Source organism: Aulonocara sp. 'chitande type north' Nkhata Bay, linkage group LG17, assembly GCF_057382095.1.
Source record: "Aulonocara sp. 'chitande type north' Nkhata Bay isolate Kocher_YH1m ecotype deep benthic linkage group LG17, A_spYH_male_GT1.1, whole genome shotgun sequence".
In the NCBI taxonomy this organism is placed as follows: domain Eukaryota; kingdom Metazoa; phylum Chordata; class Actinopteri; order Cichliformes; family Cichlidae; genus Aulonocara; species Aulonocara sp. 'chitande type north' Nkhata Bay.
In genome coordinates, this window is record NC_141360.1 from 40,726,681 (window position 1) to 40,739,090 (window position 12,410).

Sequence of the window (12,410 nt, forward strand, 5' to 3'; positions counted from 1 at the left end):
GAAGATTCGTTTTATTCAACATTACGTTGCAGGACAGTCAAAGAAGGCAGGAAGCTCTCACCTTCAGGGTTTTCTATGCTGACGGGCAGACTGGTGTCACATTTACTCTTGCACTGCTGCATGGCTACAGGCCGCTGATGATCCAGACACTCGTTGGAGGGCTGTCCCGTGTGGGTCAGACACTGCACTGAGCGCATCTCCTGACCCAGACCACACTTTGCAGAACACTACAGCACAAAGACGCACGTTTAGAGACACAATGAATCCTGCGCTTACAACTGCAGTCATTTCACTGAGAACAAAGACATGCGTCAGATGGATATCGCCGTCAATATTAGTGTATGTGAGAGACTGTACGAGTGTACACAGGGCCATGAAAGCGTTCCTGATTCCCTGTTCTTTCATATTTGTCTCTCTTACATGTTTCAGATTATCAAACAAATTTTAACATTAGTAAAAAAATAAACAAAACACATAAAATGCAGTTTTTAAAGGATGATTTAATTTATTATGGCAATAAAAAGCTAAACCAACCTGGCTTCATGTGAAAAGGTAGTTGCTTGAGTTTCATTTCTGCGGCTATAACCAGCCCCGATTACTGCCAGACGTGCCGGATTGAAAAACCACTTAAACTGAAGCTGTGTGACTGAAGCAGGCTAAAAGACACACAACAATCTAAAAACACAGTCTGGAAGTTTTGGGACTGCAGTGAACCACGGTGAGAGCGGTGGTGAACCTCACAGGCCTGCGTCAGTTCAACTCAGAGTTCATGATTCAACAATCAGAAAGAGACCGGGTCAACGGCGCCGATGGGAGAATGGCTAAAACAACAAAATGAAGGTTTTGGAGTGACTCTGGCGTGTCCTCAAACAGGCGATAAAAAAAGAAACGCTCCGACGTGGATGAATTAAAACTATTCTGCAAAGAGGAATGGGCAAAAATTCCTCCACAGCGATGTGAAAGTCAGATATCGCAAACGCCTGATTTTGCAGCTCTTGCTGCCGAGAGTGGCACAGCCAGGTTTAAGGGCTCTGTCACATTTTCCCCCCTAACGACAAAATCATAATTTAAAACCTGTATTTACTTGGGTTGTCTTTGTCTAATATTAAAACTTGTTTGTCTGTCTGAAACATGTAAGTGTGACAAATAAGCAAAAAACTAAGAAATCAGGAAGGGGCCAATATGTTTCCGAGTCTGTGTTTTACCTCTCCCCAGGGACCCGTCACCCACTGAGGGGGAGGGCAGCGCTGCAGATTACAGCGGACCCTGGAGGTGGGCCGGCCAAGTTTTGGACACTTGGACTCTGGCAGCGTGTCGCCACTCTCCCCACTCTTACACAAAACCACGCGGTGCCTGTAGCCAGGGCCACAGCTGGGGGTGCACTGCAGAGAGAAAAGGAAAGAGAGAAAACATCAGGCAGGAAGGTCGAGAGAGGAAGCCAGGCGAAGGTGCAGCAGGCTGCAGCTTGTAAAACCGCAACTCTCTCAGCAGAGGGCAGCAGCTGTACAGGAAACAAAGCTGAGAAACTACAGAGTTCCTGTAAAACAGCTGGGCCTAATTCCTGCCATGGCTACATTACATAAGACGTCAGAGAAAAGTTGAACCCGGACTGATTTCTGACACTATTTAATTCAGTTTCAATTCATCCAGAACTGTGAGAACAAAGTTTCGTTCCAGGAACAAAGCAGTGAACAAGAAGGACTTTTTATACTGTTGTAGTTAAGCAACAACCAACAAGACGTGTCGCATAAGAGAGTCACGGCGCTCCGACAGCCTTAAACTTCCTCAAACTAGCTGTCACATTCCCCTGTGACGGTTTTAACAGCATGCATTCGTGAGTGACGCTGCATGTTCAGAGCTCCGTGCCCCTGTTGTGTATTTCAAGGCTAAGGTACTCTTACTTTCTGTGCTGGCAGACGTTTGGGTTTCTTGGGTTCAACTGGAAAAGAAACGACTGCTTCATCCGAGAGGAATTTCTCAAACTCAGGCATTGCTTCAAAATCAGACACGAGCTGCCTAAAAAACACAGCAAGAGTGCTCTCTTGGGAAACGCTCAGATGGCCGGCCTACCTCCGACCAGTCCAGGGCCAGCCATTCAGGGGGGCAGCTGTGGTTGTTGCAGGGCTCAGTGAATGAAGGGCGAGGGGGGGTGCAGGCTGAGTCGTCCAGGATCTTCTCCTCCGTTGTGGAGATCCTCCTTTTGCATAACACCTCCCGAGTCCGCAGGCCGCCGTTACAGCTGCGGCTGCACTCTGACCACTCTCCTGTCCACCAGCTAGAAGATGTGTGGATGCGTGTGACGTAACACAAACGAGGACAGTGTAATGACAATAAAAGCAGGGAGATGATAGCATAAAAAAGCAGAGCACAGGTAGAATAGGTGCAAACGTGCCAAGCTAATAAACACAAAACAGCCCAAATCATAGAAAGAGTAACAGGAACCTAAACTGAAACCTGCAGTTTTAGACAGATATAGAGTACACAGTGATAACAGACGTTTCAGTGGAAATCCAGAAATCTCATGTGAGTCCACTCACGTTGGGGAGCACGGCTCAGTGTTGCAGGATCGTCTCTTCTCTTTGGGTTTGCTCTTCTTGTCACAGAAGTGGTTGTAGACGGCTGACTGATCCGCCTGCTTCTTACACACCACCTGCTGGATCTGCATACCTACAGGCAAAAACGTCTCTTATTAACACGTTTAAGGCGTCGACCATAATCATTTAACTCAACTCTGTTGATATGGTGACAAATCACAATAACAGTCGTCTCAAGGCGCTTTATATTGTAAGGTAAAGACCAGCAACGATCAAATGAGCCCCTCTGAGCAGGTACTAGGCAACAGTGGGAAGGAAAAACCCTTTAACAGGAAGTGACCTTCAGCAGAGCCGGGCTCGAGAAGAGCAGGTACCTGCTGCGAGCGGCTGGTAGGGAGTAAACATTGTCCGATCGAGCGTCATATTGTACGCAGTCGTGTCTTAAATGCTCGTTTAAGCTGTGAAAGCCAGGGAAGTCTACTTTATAACACATCTGTGTAGGTTCTCAGTCATCCAGGTGATGTTTGCCTCCTTAGACTTCAAGGTGAAGCTTCCACAAAGAGAGCGCAACAAACAAAAGCAGCTGTCTGAATGTTTCCTTCTATATTCACAGCCTCCACGCCAATTCATCCAGAGGGAAAACAAGTTCTTATCACGTAAAGCGAAATGGGTCATTAACTCACGAACGCCGGGGAGGAAAAATAAAAGTTGGCTACGTGTGATACTGCTGAAGCTTACGGAGATGTGCTCCAACACCTCTGGCTTCGACTCCAAGAAAACTCCAGTGTCTTCTCCGGGTCAGCGCTCGCCTACTGGGATTTATGCCGCGGGCTTGTGTGTGTGTGTTTGTGCGTGTTTAGAGAGAAACACAAGCGTGCATCGGGTCAAAGCTCCTGACCAAAACATTCTTTGTGAAATTCTTTCATATTTGTTAGATGAGGAAATTCAGATTACTCTCTCGAGTCTGCTGGAAAAACAGGAGACGGCCGCGCACCGAGCAGCTACTTAGCTTAGCGTAAAAACTGCAAACACAGGAGCCGGCCTGAGGTTAAGAACACGTTGCATGAGTGAAACAAGCAATCATGGCTTGTGTCCTTGAACGCCAGTGTATTTGTGATTTCATACATTCAAAAGCGAGTTAATCCCAGCAGCTTGGTGTTTGCGTGGCGTTGGAACAAGTTCATCTAACATTAGCAGCAGATTATTTTAGCTACAACCAGGTGCAGCCGGGGAATCGAGCCGCCGGCACCCGTTTGTGTCGTTTACCTCCAGCGCAGAGAGCTGAGCAGCGAGACCACGAGGTGTAGTGCCAGGCAAAGCCATTCAGAGGATCCCTGCTGAGGGGCGGGTTGAAACGATAGTGTATCCCTGGGTTTTCTTCCCTCACCAGCACCTATACGAAAAAGGAAAATTCAAGCTGACTCACTTAGTATTGCCTCCTTTTCAGAAGGCCTGCTCGGAGCGTCTCTGCTCTTGTTCTTACCATGACGAACAGGGTGATGTTTGTCGGCCCCAGAGCTTCGAGACTTTCCGGCCCATCGGCGGGCCGCCTGTAGTGGAACGTGGTGCCGGCGATATTGAACCTGCGTGGCGTGTCAATGTTGAGCTTCCCATTGATGAAGTACTGATCGCCTTTACTCTTCAGTGCTGGGGTGCAGTGACATAAAAGATTATTATGTGCAACGACTTGTTTTTAACTACTTGCATACTAATCTAACAGGGCATCGTCTTACCAAGGTAGTTGAGGGAGATGTTGAGCTCCTGTATGTGGATGAACACGGACCCTTTGGGAATTCTGACCACCTCTTCATAACCTGAGACACATAAAGCCACACAAAGTCAAAAGGTGAAAACTGAGCGAACGAGCTTTATTCTCCCAGGATCACGGGAGTGATGCATAAGTAGTGTTTAGCTTCGTGGGACGCCGATGGGCTAAGCAGAGGCTATAGATTCCAGCTGCATTCCTGGGCAGCGGTCCTCGGCTCTTTGCTCGAGAGCGAGAACTATGCCAAGAGCCAACTTCTCTCCTTTTTCCTTCCATCTGTTTTGGTCTCTTGTCCCCTTTTATGCTCGTCTCACCTCCAACCGCTCTCCCACTGCTTTCCTCGGATCTGTTCTGCCGTGAGGCCAGCAGTCCAGCCGATGCAGCCCTGTAAATAACTTCAGCTCATAGAGGAAGAAGGAATGAACAAAAGAAGAAATAAAGTATACCCCGTGACCTGAGAGTGACCCAGCTCCGGGTCTGTAGGAGGAGATGCTTACTTGAAAAGAGTGAGAAGCATTTAGCCTCAGACAAAGAGTAGCTGTGTGGTAAACAGAGAGCAAATGATCTGTGCAGCACCCGGACCCGGCTTCTCACTGCCTATCACAACCAGGCCGGCAGTGAGGCAGGTAGACTGGCCGGAGACTTGAAATGTCTACAAATGTGCCAGTGCCTTTTTTCACCAGCAGTCCGAACACATTCAAAGGAATCCTACTCATCTGCCCGGTACAGTGAAACGGTCTGACAGGAAGTCATAGATTTAGGTCCCACATCGTGCTCCGCAGCTCTACTGGAGGTCAAAAGCTCCACAGGGAGCCCTGAAATCACCGAAACAGAGAGGAAGAGAAGCACTGCCTGGAGGCTTTAGAAGTTTAATGAGATCAAAATCTCGCTGTGGACACGACTGAATGATTCTGCTACTCATAACTCTGCCGGCGACCAGAATAGGCCGTCCTGTGCCTGCAGTTTGAGTTTGGCTGGAGATGAGAACATGCTGTGATCAAGTTTGTGAGTTTACATTTAAAATCCAAGTGAGCCACATCTGCTGGTTGTACTGATAAAAATGTATTGTGCCAAAAAATCTGTAGCCACGTTTGTCCATGTGGCCCCAAAGGTGTTTAAACCCCATCAAACACCTTTGGGATGAACTTCAGCACCGGCTGTGCTCACCAGTGCCTCCTTAACTGGTCTGGGCACATCTGCAGACTGCTGCAGCTGGTTCTGAAAACCTTCCAAGAAAATGTTACAGCAGCACTCATGGTTTTGAAATATGGTGTGCAACTACCACTAACAGTGCTTGTTCTGTAGCTGCGCTGTTATTGCACAGATTGGAGTGGGTGTTCGACCGTGGCCCCTCCGCCTGTATCGTCCTTTGCAAAGACACAGATCAAAAGTTGGCTCCAGCTGCAGGGCAGCATCACTTCAGCCTCACTAATGGACTTTCTTTTTTTAAAGGAAACAATAAAGTGAGATATTTTGAGGTTAGTGGATCCCTCGGCTTGGGGTTGACAGGCTGGCCTGGCCACTGTGGTTCAGCTGCCTGCTCAGGGTGTGTCCCTGACAGTTGGGTGAGAGACTCTGGAGTTGGTGTTGTGGGGAGAAAGTAACCCGAAATAGATCCGTTGGCAGCAGGACCTCAAGCCACGCTGGCCGGACCTGACCTAAATCTGTCTGCCACGTGTCCCTGGGTGGCCAGTGGATAAATGCACCAACATGTATGTAGTGTATGGTGTATGCAACATACGATTATATCTGCACGTTCCTTAAGTGTTTTCCAGGAGTTTTGCTGTGCGTCCGTATGACCCTGGGGTGGAATTTGATGCAGATGTGACGTTTGGTTTCCTTTTACACGTCAAAACAACGTCCAACTACTTTTATTTGGCAGCTGGCCTGTGCTCTGTCTTAATGCTGCGACACCGTGCAGGTTAAACCCACTAACAACATTTTGTTATGAAGGTATGCAGATGACATGCAGGCATATCTTTCTGAAAACTCGAAGCTGATGGACGGATGCATAGACTCCTGTGGCATTCATATAAAAAGAATATTCAGGAATTTATAGACTTTGTAAAACAGGAATTGCCTTTTTCCCCCAGGTGCTAATGATAAGTGACTGTTACAATCTGTATGGCCAACCGAAAGTCTGGAGTGCATCAACTCTCACCTGCTATGTGTAAACACATCATTAATCTCGAAGCATTTATCAGACAAACTCCGACTGCAACAGGTGCTGAAATAAAAGATTGCGTGTGGACGTGATGTAGAGTTTAGTTACCTTTATCGTGTAAATAACCCTTGCAGCACGCTGCTGTGAGCAGTTTGCATGAGAACAGACAATTAATTTATATATTTTGAAAGTCTGGGATATCCTAACTCACACCGCAAGGCAGCTTTCCAAGGTGCACTCAGACTCCAGAGCGTCCAAATGTGCACATTTCTGGGTCAACAGATAAATTACATTGCATAATTTCTCGTGGCAAATACCTCAACTTAATCCAAATCTCGGAGAAGTGGACCCCGTTCAAATATTGAAAGTAAAAGCAGTAAGTCCCCGCCCCAAATAAATGAATCTTTATCTACTGAGAACAACACAGCAGCATTTTACACATTGACCGGTGATTATTTTTAGTCCTCTACCTCCTTCTGGCAGCGAGTCGTTGAAGACTCCCTCCACAGACGTGCAGCTGCTCCCGTCGCCGCCGCAGATCCGGCAGCGGTCCTCGCGTACGTCTGAGCCGAGGACACGGTCGCAACCGACGTGCTGCGGGAAGGGAGAAACTAGTGAGCCGCAGGGTCACTCGGGGTCACGGGTGAAGGGGCACAGTCAGTAAGTGGAGAGGTGTCAGAGGCCGGCCTGAGGGATTACCTCCTAATGTCTTCCAGGCCACTTTTTCAAAACACAGAAATATCAGATGGTAACTCCAGATGTGTTTTTCTGATCCTGTGCAGACATAAAGCTCTTAGGTTGCTAAACTCATAGCTGTCGACATAAATAAATTTCATGATGAGCGTTACAGGTGGTTTTACTCAAACTGTTTTACAGCGAAGCAAACCTAAACAAAAGTGCAGAAAACGAATAGCAACTGCTCTTATTCTCATATATTCCTGTGGCAGCTGCTTATTGTACAGCAGGATAATTAGGCTTACGTTTATTATGACTTTAACAGCGATTGGATCAGAATTAAATGAGTCAAAATGCTGATTCGTCCGGTGGCTTTGTGAGGAGGGGGTGAGATATAAAAGCTTATAATCTTAGAGATCCCAACACGTGTTGCCCAGATCGGGTTTCCCCGTCCTCAAACAGCAGAAAATGAAACACATACCACCTCTGTGTCCATTCGATCAATCTAACTAAATACAACAAATATAAACATTGATCCAGAAACCGTTATTTTAGAGCTGAAACAATGACTCAGTGAATTAGTTATTGGCACCCATGTCACAACAAACCAGGAACGAGTTCCTCAAAGATTTGAATTTGATGTTTTTCTTTGAATTCAATTCAATTTTATTTACACAGCATCAAATCACAACAACAGCTGCCTCAAGGTGCTTTATATTGTACATACAGAGAAAACTCAATGATCATATGACCCCCTATGAGCAAGCACATGTGACTCTACCCCTGATTGTGCTCCTAAATGAAAAGGTAGATCATTCTTCCCTTATTACAATCGTATTTTTTTTAATGGATGTACACACAAAGCAATAATTTGTAAAATGTAACTGAAATATATCAAATCAAAAGTTAATTGATTCAAATAATCAGTGGGGGAAAATGTGCTCGGTGCCAATCAATTCAAGTTTATCTGCCTAGAATCCACTAAACCTTTGAGTGCACCAAAATTTGGCGATGATCCTTTCAAGAGGCGTCCCACCCAAAACCACATGCTGCCAGTGGATCATAAAAGCCGTTAGTTATGTATATTCTGTCACAGTAAGTTTTACTTATATAGTGCCAAAATCACCTCAAGGCACTTTACCTGTAGGTAAAGACCACACAGTATTAGAGAGAAACCCCCTATGAGCAGCACGTTGGCGACAGTGGGAAGGAAAAACTCCCTTTTAACAGGAAGAAACCTCCGACAGAGACAGGCTCAGGGAGGGGCGGGGCCATCTGCTGTGACAGAAGGAAGACAGGACAAAGACACGCTGTGGAAGAGAGCCAGAGATCAATAATTATATAATAATAATACTAATAAATCAGATTTACGGGTTTAAGGTTTCACATCATTACTGTATTTAAGTTAATTTGCAGTCACTGGTGTACACTGTAAACTCTTTGGTTTATTTGCTTCCAATACACTTTCTGCTTTATTTTTTCTTCTTTAACTTCTCAGTTACGTATCTGATACACACTGAAACATCCATCAAAATGCTGCATGTTACATGTACCACAGCAACTTCATTAAGTGGACGCATCATATTTTGCTTTATTCTTCCTACGTTGCTACACACAGACTGCATGTTTACAAGGTGAAGTAGTTTGTAGTAACTCCCCTGGATGAACGCTGCACTCCAACTAGGCTGTTCGATTTATCCAGACAATTCCTTTTTCAATCTTCGAGACCCCACAGACATTCCCCAACAGAAGAGTTCTTGTATAAAGACATACCGATTCTCCCTCAGCTGCCCCTCGTTGGGCTGAGCCGCCCTGCTGCTTCCTGGGAGAAAGCACATGCCTCAAACCTGTGCCTGAATGATTTGGGTTTGTTGATTACTCTCACTGGGGCTGTTTGTTTTTGAGCGGCTAATTTGCACTGTTCTCGGTAGATTGTGTTGATTTTACCGAAATAAACCTGCTGCATCTTTGTTTATAGGTTAGCGCATTGTTAGCAGATCACCCGCAGAAGTTTCCACTCCTATCGACGCATTTTTGCAATCGAAGCGTCACGCTAACTTAAATCTGGCCCTAGATTTTAGTTTGACATGTTGTGAAAGAAACTCAGTCATGAAAATGACCAAACCCACTGCAAGACAATCTAAAATAATTGAAACTTCATGTAGATTTTATCTTAGGAATGTCAAGTCGCAACTGTGCCAAAATGAAATCTTCAAAAATCATCCGATCCACAGAATCCTCTTTGGTTCTTAACCGGGCAGATCAGCCCGTGAGCGCACAGGTCGCACCTGCATTTACCTGACAGGTGTTACTAATGTTTTCTACACTCTATATTTGCACCAAAGGGGACAAAGAAATAGACCCCGGCAGATGTTTGCAACAACACGTTGTCCTCAACATCTGTTCCCCTGCCCTTTCCCACCTCCCACACGTCCATCGTTCTTTCTGTTTCTCCTCTCTCTGATTGTTAGACGGCAACTTTGCATCCAAAAGCAGCTTGAAGTCACAGATGTGATGAGAAAGAGATGTCTGTGCAGTTTAGCTAAAGTTTTATGTGTGCAATAAACATATAAGAGGTGGACTGCAGACAAAGAAACTGCACGAACAACGGAAAGGATGGGGTGGAAAGTTGGGACAGGGAGAGAAAGGAGTCGAGAGGTGTAGAGGGAAAAAAGAAAAAGCGAGAGATAATAAGAGCGGAGTGAATGAAAGCCAGCCTGCAGCGCAGACAGACTCACAGCTGAGCTGGAGGGTCACCGAGTTCCTACAGAGCAGAACAGAGCAGACTACAGAGGGAAGGAGGGAAGGAGGGGGGGTGTTGATAAACAAAGTCGTCTCTTTGGATGGAACTTCCTCGGCTCCAGTGAAACCAGTCTGAAGCACTTTTATTAAAGGAGCTTACTGGGGGGTAAGTGGCAGCGGAGGGGAAGCTGAAAAATAAAATCTTTTGGCACAAAACTGAGCTACAACTATTAAACAACAAGCTGGATATCCTGAGTAGATTTTTCTTCTCTCTGCCCTCGCCACAGTGGAAGTGCATCCAAAATAAACCCACTGGGACTCAGTGGGATCCATGTAAGCTGCACTACGTTACCACCAGGGTTTCTTTTGACTACATTCTTCTACAGACGGGCCAAAATCCACAGCAGTTTGTTACTTTGTTTTCATTAATGAGCTTTATGCTCACTGACAGGTTAAGCATGTTATTTAGAGGCTGCATTAGGTTGACAAACATTAATGTTAAACCACATGGTTACTATTCATTGCTGAGCAGTTTGATTGGTGGTTGGTTCCCGTGGTTCAAAAAAACCTCCTTGCGATCGCTTTGGTTGCCGTAGTTGCCCATAGCGTGAAGCTTGGTGAAGCACAAACCAGGAACAAAGACTGTTTGTCTGTTTACCACGAAGCAAACATGGTCCAGCCCTAAACCCACACCGTTTACGGCTTGCTTCGCACTCACCTACAACTACTTACTGAATCGTTGGCGGGCGTTTGCAGACAAGTCGGTGCCGTCTATGCAAACTAAAGGCGACGGACGTGCAACCATCAAAGCAAAAACCAATGAGCGACACACAGCGGTCCCTCGCTGTCACGCGGTTCACCTTTCACGGCCTCGCTGCTTCGCTGATTTTTTTTTTTGTGCAATTTTGCATGCTTTTTTTTTTTTTAAACAGCGCATTGTGTTCTGCGTCCTGATTGGCTGTAGACCGTTGTCAATCAATCTCCTCCGTGCCGTGTCAGAATGCATTCAGCTTGTCAAATTTACATAAATCTTCGATCGCTAGCAGCGTGACTCTGAAGTGCTGAACTTTATGTTTGCAGGTTTTCTCCCCAACAAACAACAATGTCGACGAAACGTTTTGCACAGTCAAATGCAGCTGCGGTAGCACCCAGGAGGCAGAGGAAGATGCTTAAGGAAGGTAGACGTTACCGTGTTTTCCAGATTATAAAGCGCATTAAGCAAAACAAAACAGTCAGATACGTCAAACTTTACTCAACTCATTCTTCTTGCTTCCTCTACTTCTGTACCATGTTCTGGACCTGGAAACAGGGTTTGGTCTTTGGCTTCATTCTATAATCCTGGACTTATTTTTCTACGAAGGTCTGAACTTTGAGAGTTTAAACACGAGATAAAGTTTGAAAATGTTCATGCCTATCATTATTTTAAGAACGCAACACCCGCGATAAACGAGGGACCGCTGTATGCTTACATTTCTCCTTAACAACCAGTGGTTGCCAGGCAGTTGCCGACTCGTCTCGATGCTTGTGTGACCGAGCGTTAGGAGGATTACTATAAGAACTTCGGGGGGGTTGCATGCCAAAGAAGCCGATAGAAGAGCTTCGTGTAAAAATGTTACGCGGTGACACGTCTGAACCCCTAACGAGGGATTTAAAGGGGCTGAGGAGCGCTCAGTGCACAAAATGCACAAAATGCCACAGAAATCAAAATTCAAAAAGGAAAATAATCCTAATAATGTTTTTAAGTGGTTTAGATTACGAGAGCATTAGTAAGAGGAAGGCTGCTGAGCAGCTGACTGTGATGACTTGCAGCTTTTAGTGTGTATACTACTTAATGGCGGCCGTCCAGACCCTTGAAAGTGACTATAAACAACATTATCTTAGATGAAAACAATTTTATGTTGAGTCCTTTTAAGCCGTCTCCTCACTTCTAATGGCCGATATTTTGGCTGAAGGCAAACACGTGCAACTCACCTTACACTCTCCGTTTACACACACGTCCAGAGAGTCGTCTCGGCACGGCGTGCCATCCACCACAGCGGGAGAGCGCTCGGTGTAGAAGTTGTATCCTTCTGCGAGGCAGTTGAGAGAGCAGGGCTTCACCCCACCTGGATATCCAAACAGATCAGTTTATCACTGAGATGATATTGGAGGACATTTTCAAATAAATCCCCCAAACTGGTGATTCTGACTGCAGAATAACAGGTGCTAAATAGGCCTCCTGTGGGCTTTTTCTCCCATCTTACCTACTGATAGTACAAATGCGCCTCTGATTTAGCCACTCTGACACAACTCTAACCAGTGTGAATGTGGGATAATATGGAAATGAGGGTAAAAGCATCGTATCCTGACAGGGCTGCAGACAGAACAGGCAGACTGAGAGAGAAAAGAGTGGAACGGTACAAGTACAACCAAAGTACAAGCAGCTGAATCTATTACATCTCTGCTTTTGTGGCACATATGGACACGAATCTGAGCGAGACTTCTGTTGGGAATCGACATTAGCATCCACAGCAATTACATGGAAAAGCCA

At 45.8% G+C, this 12,410-nt stretch overlaps 1 protein-coding gene across 1 annotated transcript in view; it reads right to left on the reverse strand.

Moving 5' to 3' along the window:
- The window catches only part of adamts10 (ADAM metallopeptidase with thrombospondin type 1 motif, 10), a 56,451-nt gene that overhangs the window by 5,055 nt on the left and 38,986 nt on the right, over positions 1-12,410 (reverse strand). The window contains exons 16-24 of the mRNA XM_086268144.1: positions 11,852-11,985; positions 6,934-7,057; positions 4,268-4,348; positions 4,018-4,181; positions 3,801-3,927; positions 2,538-2,667; positions 2,071-2,275; positions 1,206-1,382; positions 62-227 (exon numbers count right to left, since the gene is read on the reverse strand). Of these exons, the coding sequence (XP_086124270.1) occupies positions 62-227; positions 1,206-1,382; positions 2,071-2,275; positions 2,538-2,667; positions 3,801-3,927; positions 4,018-4,181; positions 4,268-4,348; positions 6,934-7,057; positions 11,852-11,985 (1,308 nt within the window). The remainder of the gene's footprint in view (positions 1-61; positions 228-1,205; positions 1,383-2,070; positions 2,276-2,537; positions 2,668-3,800; positions 3,928-4,017; positions 4,182-4,267; positions 4,349-6,933; positions 7,058-11,851; positions 11,986-12,410) is intronic.